This window comes from Littorina saxatilis, linkage group LG2 (assembly GCF_037325665.1).
Source record: "Littorina saxatilis isolate snail1 linkage group LG2, US_GU_Lsax_2.0, whole genome shotgun sequence".
In the NCBI taxonomy this organism is placed as follows: domain Eukaryota; kingdom Metazoa; phylum Mollusca; class Gastropoda; order Littorinimorpha; family Littorinidae; genus Littorina; species Littorina saxatilis.
Window position 1 is genome coordinate 89,927,819 of NC_090246.1, and position 10,974 is coordinate 89,938,792.

The 10,974-nt window shown below is 39.0% G+C and overlaps 1 protein-coding gene across 2 annotated transcripts; it reads left to right on the plus strand.

Annotated features, from left to right (window-relative positions):
* The first annotated feature begins 1,219 nt into the window (after nt 1-1,219).
* LOC138960110 (uncharacterized) lies at nt 1,220-10,210 on the plus strand. 2 transcript variants are annotated; one of them, XM_070331857.1, is made up of 5 exons: nt 1,220-3,015; nt 3,518-3,591; nt 4,148-4,217; nt 6,456-6,558; nt 6,800-7,003. In XM_070331857.1, exons 1-5 carry the CDS (start codon nt 1,305-1,307, stop codon nt 6,858-6,860), a joined length of 2,019 nt encoding a protein of 672 aa, XP_070187958.1. In that variant the 5' UTR covers nt 1,220-1,304; the 3' UTR covers nt 6,861-7,003. The 2 variants fall into 2 exon arrangements, with proteins under 2 accessions (XP_070187958.1, XP_070187957.1); XM_070331856.1 differs by lacking the exon at nt 6,456-6,558 and adding an exon at nt 7,372-10,210 and having other exon boundaries at nt 1,221-3,015; nt 6,800-7,077.
* The last annotated feature ends 764 nt before the right edge of the window (nt 10,211-10,974 follow it).

The following is a 10,974-nucleotide window of genomic DNA, read 5'->3' on the forward strand; positions in this document are numbered from 1 at the left end:
GAATGCCCTGTTGAAGGGGCTGGACCGCTATTGCGCTGGGCCGCTATTGCGCGGGTCCGCTATTGCGCGGATCTAACCCTAACCCTAACCCCCGCAATAGCAGACTCGCGCAATAGCGGGCCGACCCCCTGTTGAAAACCTATTTTGAAGATTGACAATGAAAATACGGCACTGCCACTTGATGAGTTTTCAAGTCCAAGATTGGCGCATGCGCATTGACCGCAATGAGAAGGATTGTTCAGCAGAGGTTTCAGTTCGTGACCACCAACGAGCACACACACTCAAACACATAGGCTTGTCATGTTGATCACAAGAGAGAAATAGAACAGCGAATAGAAGGAAACATAACAGATTACTCCCCAGAATATGACGCGATGGACGACAGACGTCATGAAATCTATGACGCTGTGATAATTGTCTCGGCAAGTCGAGACTAAAACTCAGCAATAGCACTGAACGACTCTCGCACAAGTTCTCAAAAGCGTGGTTACCCCTTGCACATTCGGTCGACATGTACATGTGCATTTTGGAATGTCAAGGACGACAGAAAGTAGAGCCAGCTATGATGTATTTGTTGCACCCTTATTTATCCTATGTGTTATAAGAGTGCAATTGTTACATCATAGATGTAACAAGAGAACAATTGAAATACAAGAAATATACCTAGAGTACATTTACAGAGACAAAGAAGGGAGGTCATGGGATATATATATAACATCAGAAATTGTGAAAGAAACATATATATATATATATATATATATATATATATATTCTTTCTTGATAAATTTAGTTTCCACACTTTGACCTTAAATCAAAGAGTTTCCCTTCACAGATGTCCTCTTGGGAATGTCAGATGAGGGTAGTCTCCCATGCCAACAGAAGCTACCACTCAGAGAGTGGTTTGCTTCTTGGTTGGATACCATGGGTTGACAACTTTCGCCATATCTACCATCAGACCACTGATGAGACACATTAGTGTCGAAACACGTGTCTGGTCACGGTAGTAACCCCTCGGGGTAGCAGATTCTCTTTGGAAACTCGGTCCCGTCCGAGGAGGGTCTGATTTCCCCAATAGGGCTGTCTGTGAAGGGACACATTTTTTTGTTTTCTCTCTCTTTTGCTCTGCTAAGAGATTTTAACAAATCTCAGAAGAAAGTCTCTAGCTCTTCTGACTTTCAATTGTTATATATGTATGTGTGTCTGTAGCTATTATCGTTTATCTATTTTGCCTTTGTTTCAGACTAACTATTGCCAACGGACCCGCCTTTCTTAAACATTGATGTTACAACGCAACATCTCTCAAAATGGCAGAAGGTGGTTGTACACCAAACAAGGACGAAGCCACACTTTCGGTGGGAGACAGGAAACCCTTGGCTTCCGATGTAGAAGCTGGAATTAATGAAAGCTCCGGGAGTAAACTTCCAGTGCTCATCAATAGCACCGTGTTGGATGGAAATGGTATGAACGATGATATCATGTCTCGCAAGAAGAAAAAAGAAATAATAAGATACAATTTTCCCCTTGAGGACTTTTTTCAACCTGCAGGAGCCACGGGTGGAACTGTCGACCCAAGAGAGAACATTGATAGCGCAGAGAACATTGACAGCGCAGAGAACATTGACAGCGCAGAGAACATTGACAGCGCAGAGAACATTGACAGCGCAGAGGAAAATAATGCTCCGAGTGCCCATGGTCCTGGAACTGGTGCTGAAAACCCCGAAGACGACATTGAGAAACGAGAACATGTCACTCCTTGTAATAAAAATGCAGATCCAACTGATGAGAATGACCACACCGTATCAAACACAGCTACTCAGGAAAATGAGCCCCCAAAGAAAACAAATCAAATAGAACTGACATCCAAACCAGAAGAAAAAAATTTCAGTAATTCTGATAACAATGCAGGAAGAGTAGAAACAAAAATGCAGGAAGATAAAATGCTGGCAGGCAAAAATCATGCAGTTCCGCGGTATGGTACGCCGAACAGTGCAGTTGTACCATATGTTTGTAAGCAGGTGACGGTTCAAAGTCACACAGAGGTTAACAAATCACCTTTACTCAGGGATGCTGAAGATCCACCACGTAAAACGCACAAACGCCACTCTGTGTTTCCTCATAAGGTGACAGAGACGAAAGAACATATTACTGATTACATCAATGTTGGAGTCCCCCTTGACACGAATGTACCTAGTGATGAAATGCCACAAACAGATGCATCAAATACAAGTAATTCAGGTAATGCAGATTCTTGTGAAGGTGAAACGCTCCATGGCAACAGATGGGGTGAGGACACTGACGATACCTCAGAGCTTATCGCTACAAGTGACTCCTTGGCCAGTGCAGCATCAGATACTCAGGGGTTTTCAGAACTCTCCGAAAACAGTGCCAATGACAGTGGTGTGGATTCAGGTGAAAACCTCAGCACTTTCGAAGAAAGAGATAGCTTGGCGAATTTGCATCTCACTGGTGATACTTCCGGTTTGATGCCCCAGTCGTCCATGAGTTCCTCACCTTCCTCAGTTACTGGAAACCAAGAGCATACGTCTCAACAATCAAATGAAGGTGCTGTTGGTGGGTCACCAACAGTGAGTGTGGCTAGCTACAACGTCGTCACCACGACGTCAACGTCCACACCCACCACCACGACAGTCACCACAGCCTCAGCAACTGTCACCACTATTGCTACCACCACAACGGTCAGCAGTACTTACAGAGACAGCTTTGAATCAGCAACGCATATGGGTATTCGCCACTCACCAAGAATAAGCATCGTGCCACTCACAAGCCAGCCACAACAGGAATCGTCAACTCCGGCACAACCTGCAGCACCGTGGCCAGCTGTGAGACATCGACAGCCCATCTCCGTTCCTGACCTTGGCCCTTTGGTTCTACTGCGATGGGAATTTGAGGTGCACGATCGGGCAAATATGGGTCATCAGAACACCACGGTCAACCTTGCTGATGACGAAGAGCTACCGGACGACACCGATCTAACGCCTGTACAATCTGAAGAAGGTGAGTTTCGTTTTGTTTTAGTGGAAGGGTGAATTTGTGTAACAGAGAAATAGATAATACTGAATGGCTTGCTCTGTCATATGTATCAAATTTACACGAGTTGATTTTTTTTAAATATATTGAAATGCGAGCGAAAGCATTATGTATGTGGAACAAATGTTTAATTTTACTTGGGAGCAACAACTATTCTAGGATAAGTCATAATCATCAATTATCTTCGATTTATGTATGTTGTGTATCTTGTTTGTCCAGTTTAAAGGCCGAAAGGTCAGAGAGAGAGAGAGAGAGAGAGAGAGAGAGAGAGAGAGAGAGAGAGAGAGAGAGAGAGAGAGAGAGAGAGAGAGAGAGAGAGAGAGAGAGAGAGAGAGAGAGAGAGAGAATCAAATCAAGAGAGAGAACTGTAAGAGGATTTAACATAAACTACCAGTCTTCGTTATAAGCATGTTCTGTCTTATTTGTTGGTGTCCTGCTTTACAATTCTTTCACTTTTGTTTTATTTAAGGGAATAATGGCCCTGTAGAATTCAACATCGCTGATGATCTTGAAATTATTGACGGCAACGACGATGCTTCACAGGTAACAAAAACTAATTCAAAGTTATCAAATTATAGAAAGGCAAAGAAAACAGACAGAGAACATTTTAGAAATGGGAGTAATGAATGCACAATTCAAAAACTAAAGAGAAGGAAAAAAAAGGTAAAGTGAGGAAGAAAGTAATGAACATATAAGGAAAAGCTCATGAGTCTGCCACGCAATGATTAAGCTTCCAACTACCGCGCCAAAAAATAAGACAGTACCAACCACTTTTACTTTATGATAATATCATCTTTGTATTTATATTATTGAAATTGTTATATCTCGATGTACAGCGCTAAGAGCATAGTTAAATTTGTGAAGCGGCGCTATATAAGCTATCTTTATTATTATTATTATTATATTATTTTATTCTTGATTGCATAAAATTAATGAACGTCTCGATATGTAGTTGTTTTGTTTTGTAGGGGGAGACGAAGTTGATCGTTTGATATCATGAATGTACTTGTGGCTCAAAAGTTTGTCTGAATTGTTGAGCCACAAGGCAGACGGTATCAAATAGGTAAAATGTATTCCATATTCTCAACTCTGTCTGCAGGATGCAGTAGACACCACTGGAGACAGAGAGGTCTCTTCCAATGTGCTGATGGAACTTTGGGGTGTGCCCAGTAAGTACATGACACTTGTGTGTGTGTGTGTGTGTGTGTGTGTGTCTGTGTGTGTGGCTGTGTATGTGTGTGTGTGTGTCTGTGTGTGTGTGTGTGTATGTGTGTGTGTGTCTGTGTATCTGTGTATGTGTGTGTGTGTATGAGTGTGTATGTGTGTGTGTGTGTGTGTGTGTACGTGTATCTGTGTGTGTGTGTGTGTGTGTGTGTGTGTGTGTGTGTGTGTGTGTGTGTGTGTGTGTGTGTGAGAGACATAATTATTTTTCTAATACAGCGCCTATAGGTTTTCACAACATGCATTGCAATCGATATAAATAAACATATAATTTGCACTGTTATGTACACCCTGAAACACACCTAAATATAAACTTGGCCAAATAATTATTGCAACAATTTTCGCACGCTCAGAAAAGCGTTAAACCACAATCCATTTTAATTGAACAGTATATGCTGGACAAGGTAATTATGTCTACTTTACATATCATTTGTTCGATCGGTGGTACTTTGTATAGGCATTCCGTAGCAGCCTGTCAAACAAGGTCACCCCTATAATCGACCTGACAAAAACCAATGCCCCGTATTTTAAAATCTGCAAAAAATCAGAATGTACACTTACCAAACACTTCTGACTACCATTGGAAAGGCCATTCAATGTCCTGTTCAGAGCATTTTGTTTCATGCACCTTACGTCTTTAGTATTTGTGTAGCCTTTTGTCAAAGGCGGGAGGTGTCAACCGTTTCAAAGGCCACAAAAGGCACGTTTTGCGGCCATTTTTGAGGGGGTCCTCCACTGAGAGAGCCATATCTGCTCAAGTTCTCAATGAATTGCTTTGAAAATGTCAGAAGTTCTGACCAATAGCCTTTCCAACGGTAGTCAGAAGTGTTTGGTAAGTGCACGTTCTGATTTTTTGCAGATTTTAAAATACGGGGCATTGGTGTTTGTCAGGTCGATTTTAGGGGTGACCTTGTTTGACAGGCTGCATCGGGATGCCTATACAAAGTACCACCGATCGAACAAATGATATGAACAGTAGACATAATTACCTTTTCCAGCATATAAAGTTCAATTACAATACAATACAATACAATACAATAACTTTATTAATCTCTAAAAGAGAAATTACATTGCTGAGCGTTTGTGTCCGTAATAATAACATACATAAAACATTCAAAATAAACATTTGTTCTTTGTCCTGAGAAAATATAGCACATTGGTTATCACATAAGAAAGTATTAAAATGGATTGTGGTTTAATGCTTTTCCGAACGTGCGAAAATTGTTGCAATAATTTGTTGGCCAAGTTTATATTACACGCCTCTGAGCCTGGCCATTGGTCACAAATGTGGGCGGCCACCTGGAATTCTTTGTTCGGCTTTTCCTAGTCTCGAGTTTGTTATATATAACTCTTAAATTCTGTTTTACTGTACAATTTGTTTATCAAATCAAATATGGAATATAAGGACAACACGCAACCCCTTGTGCCCACTAAATGTATATTTCACACAGCCATCATGATCAAATGGATATTATATAGAAACCAATGGACGTTCAGATCAAATTTCACTTGATATAAAATTTGATGCCAGCTGGGAAACAGTGTTATTTTCATTCTATTTTCAACAAAATAAGCAAGGCGACTTATTCAAATTAATCGTTTTTCAAACTCTATGAGTTCTGCAAATAGTGGACTTTTAAAAACTCAATAGTAACTGTTCAATGGCCTGCAACCAAGTTTTTTTTAAGATCAAAGTTGCCATATTCCAGCAATATAATTGCATGTAATCCGTTCTTGAACCGTGCATTTTCATACTGAACTAAGAATGCTTATTGTGTCATTGTAGAGTGCAACTCTCTTACAAAAGTTGTGATAGCTGGCGTACCTTTTTGAACAACAACAACAACAACAACAACAACAACAACAACAACAACAACAACAACAACAACAACACATAGGACAGATTCAGTTAAACTATTTTCTTGATAAACACACTGTGTGGGATATATTGCAAGTATCTACCATGTTCAGTGTGTCTGTCAATTAGCCGTACGTATATATATATTTTTAAAAAACCTTTTTTTGAGGAGAGTTTGTATAAATGTTATGTTTTGAGCCAGAAGAATGCTGTTTGGTACCCGTGTTTCACAGGCTTATATATTTTGCACAACAGTTAAGGTGCAGACATAGAATCTAAAGCAAAGAGAAAACAATCTGAGATTAGTAATGATACATCTTCATTGCAGGCCAGCTTCAGTTCAATCCGCGGATTCTTCCTGCATTTGGAGTAGGTTGGTTTTGCATGAAACATTTCAGCGCGTGGATGGTCTTGACGGAGTTCATTGAAAGGTATGTTAGCTTCCAATATGTATTTCAGTGCTGTCTGTGCTCCCGCAGAAACCATCAACTGGACGTAAAGAAACCCTGGTGGGTTCAGGTAACGCATTGAAGTGAAATGAAACGCAGTGTTTTTCATCAAAGATTCATGTGTGCATTTCACTAGGTGTGGTTGCAAATACTGCAAGACTTCAGACTTCGCTCAACAGTTTGATCGAAACGTAACTTTCTCCTTTTATTTGTGTGTGTTTAGGGAATCAACTCATGCGACAGATAATTCGACGCTTTGGATGGGGACAAGGGCCACTGGATAATATTTTGTGCGGAGTATGCCGCAGAAGAATGGTGAACATCATCACGTTTCAATGCCACCATCGAGTCTTGTGCCACGTGTGTGTCCGAACGTGTCCTCAGTGCCCGAGGCCTGGCTGCCCGAGACCGCGGATTGAATTCTTCTACCGCTTTGACCAGGGTGACAACGACGATGAAGCTGATGGTGATGCTGTTTAAGTGGTAAAAGGAAAACAGATGGTAAGAGGAGCCGTTGTGATTTATTAGATTAATTGTTATCTTAATACTTTTGCTGAAATCTGGTGGAAAGAATTTTTATCTTTTTTTGAGTTTTTGTTTTTGTTGAAAATATGATTGTGGCATTTCAATCATTTTCTTACCGGAAACAGTTCCAAACTTAGAAAATCCGATTTCCATCCATTTTGTTCTGCAGGAAAATAGTATTGTACACCATAGTCTGTGGTGTATGAAAGTATCAACAAAAATAGCACCCACATTTTTATAATGCTAAAATGGCGACTGTTTCTGTTACAGGCTTGCTGGGAACTGCAATAAAGTCAAGATGGAACCTGAGCTTTTCACAACCCACCTAGGATTCTCTGTGTGACGTTCACCGTTGTTAGTTCCCTCGTTAAACGATCCCGAAACATTTCAGTCAGGGGAAGAAAGAAGGAAACATGCAGGTGTTTGTGTGTTGTATTTGGTTTAAACATCTTATTCATAAACACACACATGCTAACACAACAATTTGACGTGCTTACACAGGAGCACTACAGGTTCAAAACTTAAAATAAGTGCTCCATAATCCTACCTGTTATTTTATGGCGGGATATGATCAATGAATATTTTTAAAATTTTAATTTTGACGACAGATCTTCTTGAAAAAGAAGAACATTGATATTGTTGTAATTGCCTTGTCGTCACTTTAATTGTATATAATTTATAGGTTATACAGCAAACACGTATATTACTGGGTTTTACTCCAAAGATTATGTTTATTGTTGCTGGTGAACTAACAGGTATTTGAAAATAAAGATCTGATATGAAGGAAGTTATGAGGGTCTTGCAGATGTTTTTGATACACACATTTTGGGAACTTTGCAGAATGACTTACATCGTCTATTTACATATTTATGTGATTTTGCTTTCTGGTCAACACAAATCTCAGGGTATATCTTAAGCTGTGAATGACTTTCATTGTTTTCTTGTATTGTTAATATGGAGCTTCCTGCTGTATAGGTCTGTGAGTTATTTTAGAATTTTAGGGGACTATATCATATATATAGTCCTCCTTGAGGAGGGTCTGATGCTCCCAATAGGCTGTCTGTGAAGGGATACTTATTTCTCTCTCTTTCTCTGCTAAGAGATTTAAACAAATATCGGAAGAAAGTCTCTGCTGACTTTCAATTGTTTCTTTCACAATTTCTGATGTTGTATTTATGTGTGTGTGTGTGTGTGTGTGTGTGTGTGTGTGTGTGTGTGTGTGTGTGTGTGTGTGTGTGTGTGTGTGTGTGTGTGTGTGTGTGTGTGTGTGACATCGTTTACTGAAATCGTATTAAAATTACCAGGATGCATTAATTGTCATTTATGTAAATTATAATTATGGCGTTTTCGATCTTTTCCCTTTATCTTTTGATCATGATGAATGCGAACCTGCATAAGCTACTTCGCCAAAGTCTGTTTTATAAGTATATGATTGTAAAGCACGAAGCTTGAGTATTGCATTTTTTCAAGCATGAGTTGTATTTTGCAATGTAATCTCATTAATGTTTGTGTGTGTTCATCGCAAGGCTTCCGGTCCAAACATATTTTATATGTATGCAGTCATTCTACTCCACCTGTTTTCTTTGTGCAATGTCTGTGTTGTATTACATTTTTTTGTAGAATTATTTCAAAATCCAGTGACTAATAGGTAGGCCAGGCAGTTTAATAATCCTCACGTTTTCAAACATCAAAACTGCGGTGCATGCATATAGTAATGTGTTATATATTAAACAAAATTCTAATGGGGAAAACAGATTATTCAAATCTTTCAATTTTTTTATTTAGATTTGTTTTGATGGTTATGGGTATTTCAAGGAAAAGACACGGGGAATTATTTAAAAAAAATGTATCTATTTATTTAATTGATTTATACATATGCCATAGGCTTACATTCATAAAATGTGTGTATATACATACTTCAAGTAATCCCATTCATACAGTTTGGATTATAATTGTACATGTTCAGTAACATACACTATACTAAGGTAATTTCTTGGGGAATTAAACACTCGAGTTCGTGCATGATAATGTGCTTGATTTAATAAGAACGACGTCAGTATTTCTGTTGAGATTTGAAATTAATAAATAGTACCTTACACCTAAATCAGCAATGCTTGGGAATCAAGTGTAACGAACAAATGTGTGGAATTACGTGTGTGGAAGACTATTTTCTCTTTTTATTAATTCATTTTTATGGGCAGTGAAGACTTGTTTTTGTATTCCTGTTTTTGAAATATATATATATACCAGTGTTATCACAGTGGACTATTGTGGGAATGCCAGACAGTATAAGGGTAGATGGGGTAGAGGAGGAAAATGGAGTGAAAATGAGATTGATCACAGGGAATAGTCAATCTTGAGGTCTATATGAAATACTACTGTATCCAGCAAACAATCAAATCCTGTCGGGTTACAACAAAAAACGGGATGATCGTGTATGAGTCCAGTATTTTTCAATTCTACTAATGGAAGAGATTGAATAAATCAAAACATGAATTGTCATATGAAATTGCATTGTCAAAACACAGGCCTACATTATATGCATATGCCTTAATTTATATTGGAACCGAGCTGTATACTCTTTGCCTGAAACGCACTCAGCTCCGTAACATAACGTTGGCCTATTGCTTACCGTTGTGAGAGCATAATTTCTCGGGAACTCGGGAATTTCTCGGAAACTCGCACTCAGCCGCTTTAACAGCGCGCCTGTCCATATCCAAAACGATCATATAGTGTGTGTACAAGTGAAAGCTGGTATACTTATAGGTCCGTTTCTGAAAAATTGCTTTTCTGTCAAGGTGGTTAGTGGCCCGGTTGAAAGGAGATAACAGGGTCATTACCGAACAGCAAATGCAGTCTTCTTTTCGTGCAGTCCCTCAAAAAGTTAAAAACAAAACCTCCCTTTATCAACATCCGAGGCAGTTTACACCTACATTAGTCGTAATGGCATAACAGCATCAACAACAAAATTGTACCCTGCACTCAAGGTATTCGGTAAGCTTTTTCTCTTGCATGCAAAGTTGTTTTAGTAGGAGGGTGAACTTGTGTAACAGAGACATACTTAATGTTACTGGGGAGCAACAACTCGTATACATAATAATAGACTTTTTTTTAAATTTGAGGCACGTACTTCCTGAAGTTTTTGTTCAGTCTATATTGGGGGTACTCTTATTTATGTGGCTGTCGCGTGTTCCCCCTGAGGGAAATCTTCAATCTTTAAAGAGTATTAAAATTGCCAAAAACAGTTCCATTTAGTCGTGCAGTTTGTAAAGGGCTTCATGCATGTTTTCATGTATTTCGAGGCAGTTATGTTTATTTGATGCTACCTAGTTTATGTACGATAAGCTAGGTAGCATCGTGTTTAGCGCTATATAAGCTGTCATTATTAATTTTATATTATCATTAAAAAGCGGTAAACAAATAATGTAACGGTTTTTTAACGGTTTTTGTAAATACATGCAAGTGCAACACTCTGTCTTTCACGAAACAAACTTCCATGAATATATACATCTGTAAGGCTGTGTGAATAAAAAAAAATAAGAATATGAATACAATATTATGCATTGTGTGTGTGTGTGTGTGTGTGTGTGTGTGCGTGTGTGTGTGTGTGTGTGTGTGTGTGTGTGTGTGTGTGTGTGTGTGTGTTCGTGAATATTTTGCTTCCTGTCCTAAAGGGAAAAAGCACCCTTAAAGCACCAACATCAATTTCTCTTCAACGATAAGTAATTTTTTAGGCATGCATTAAAACTAAAAAGAACCCCCCTCCCCTTCCTTACAAAAATCCCACACATGATCCCATACACTTGTTGCATTCAATCAGGCAGTTATACCCCCTTTATTATCTTTGTGATATGTGGAGTTATCAGGTAGTAT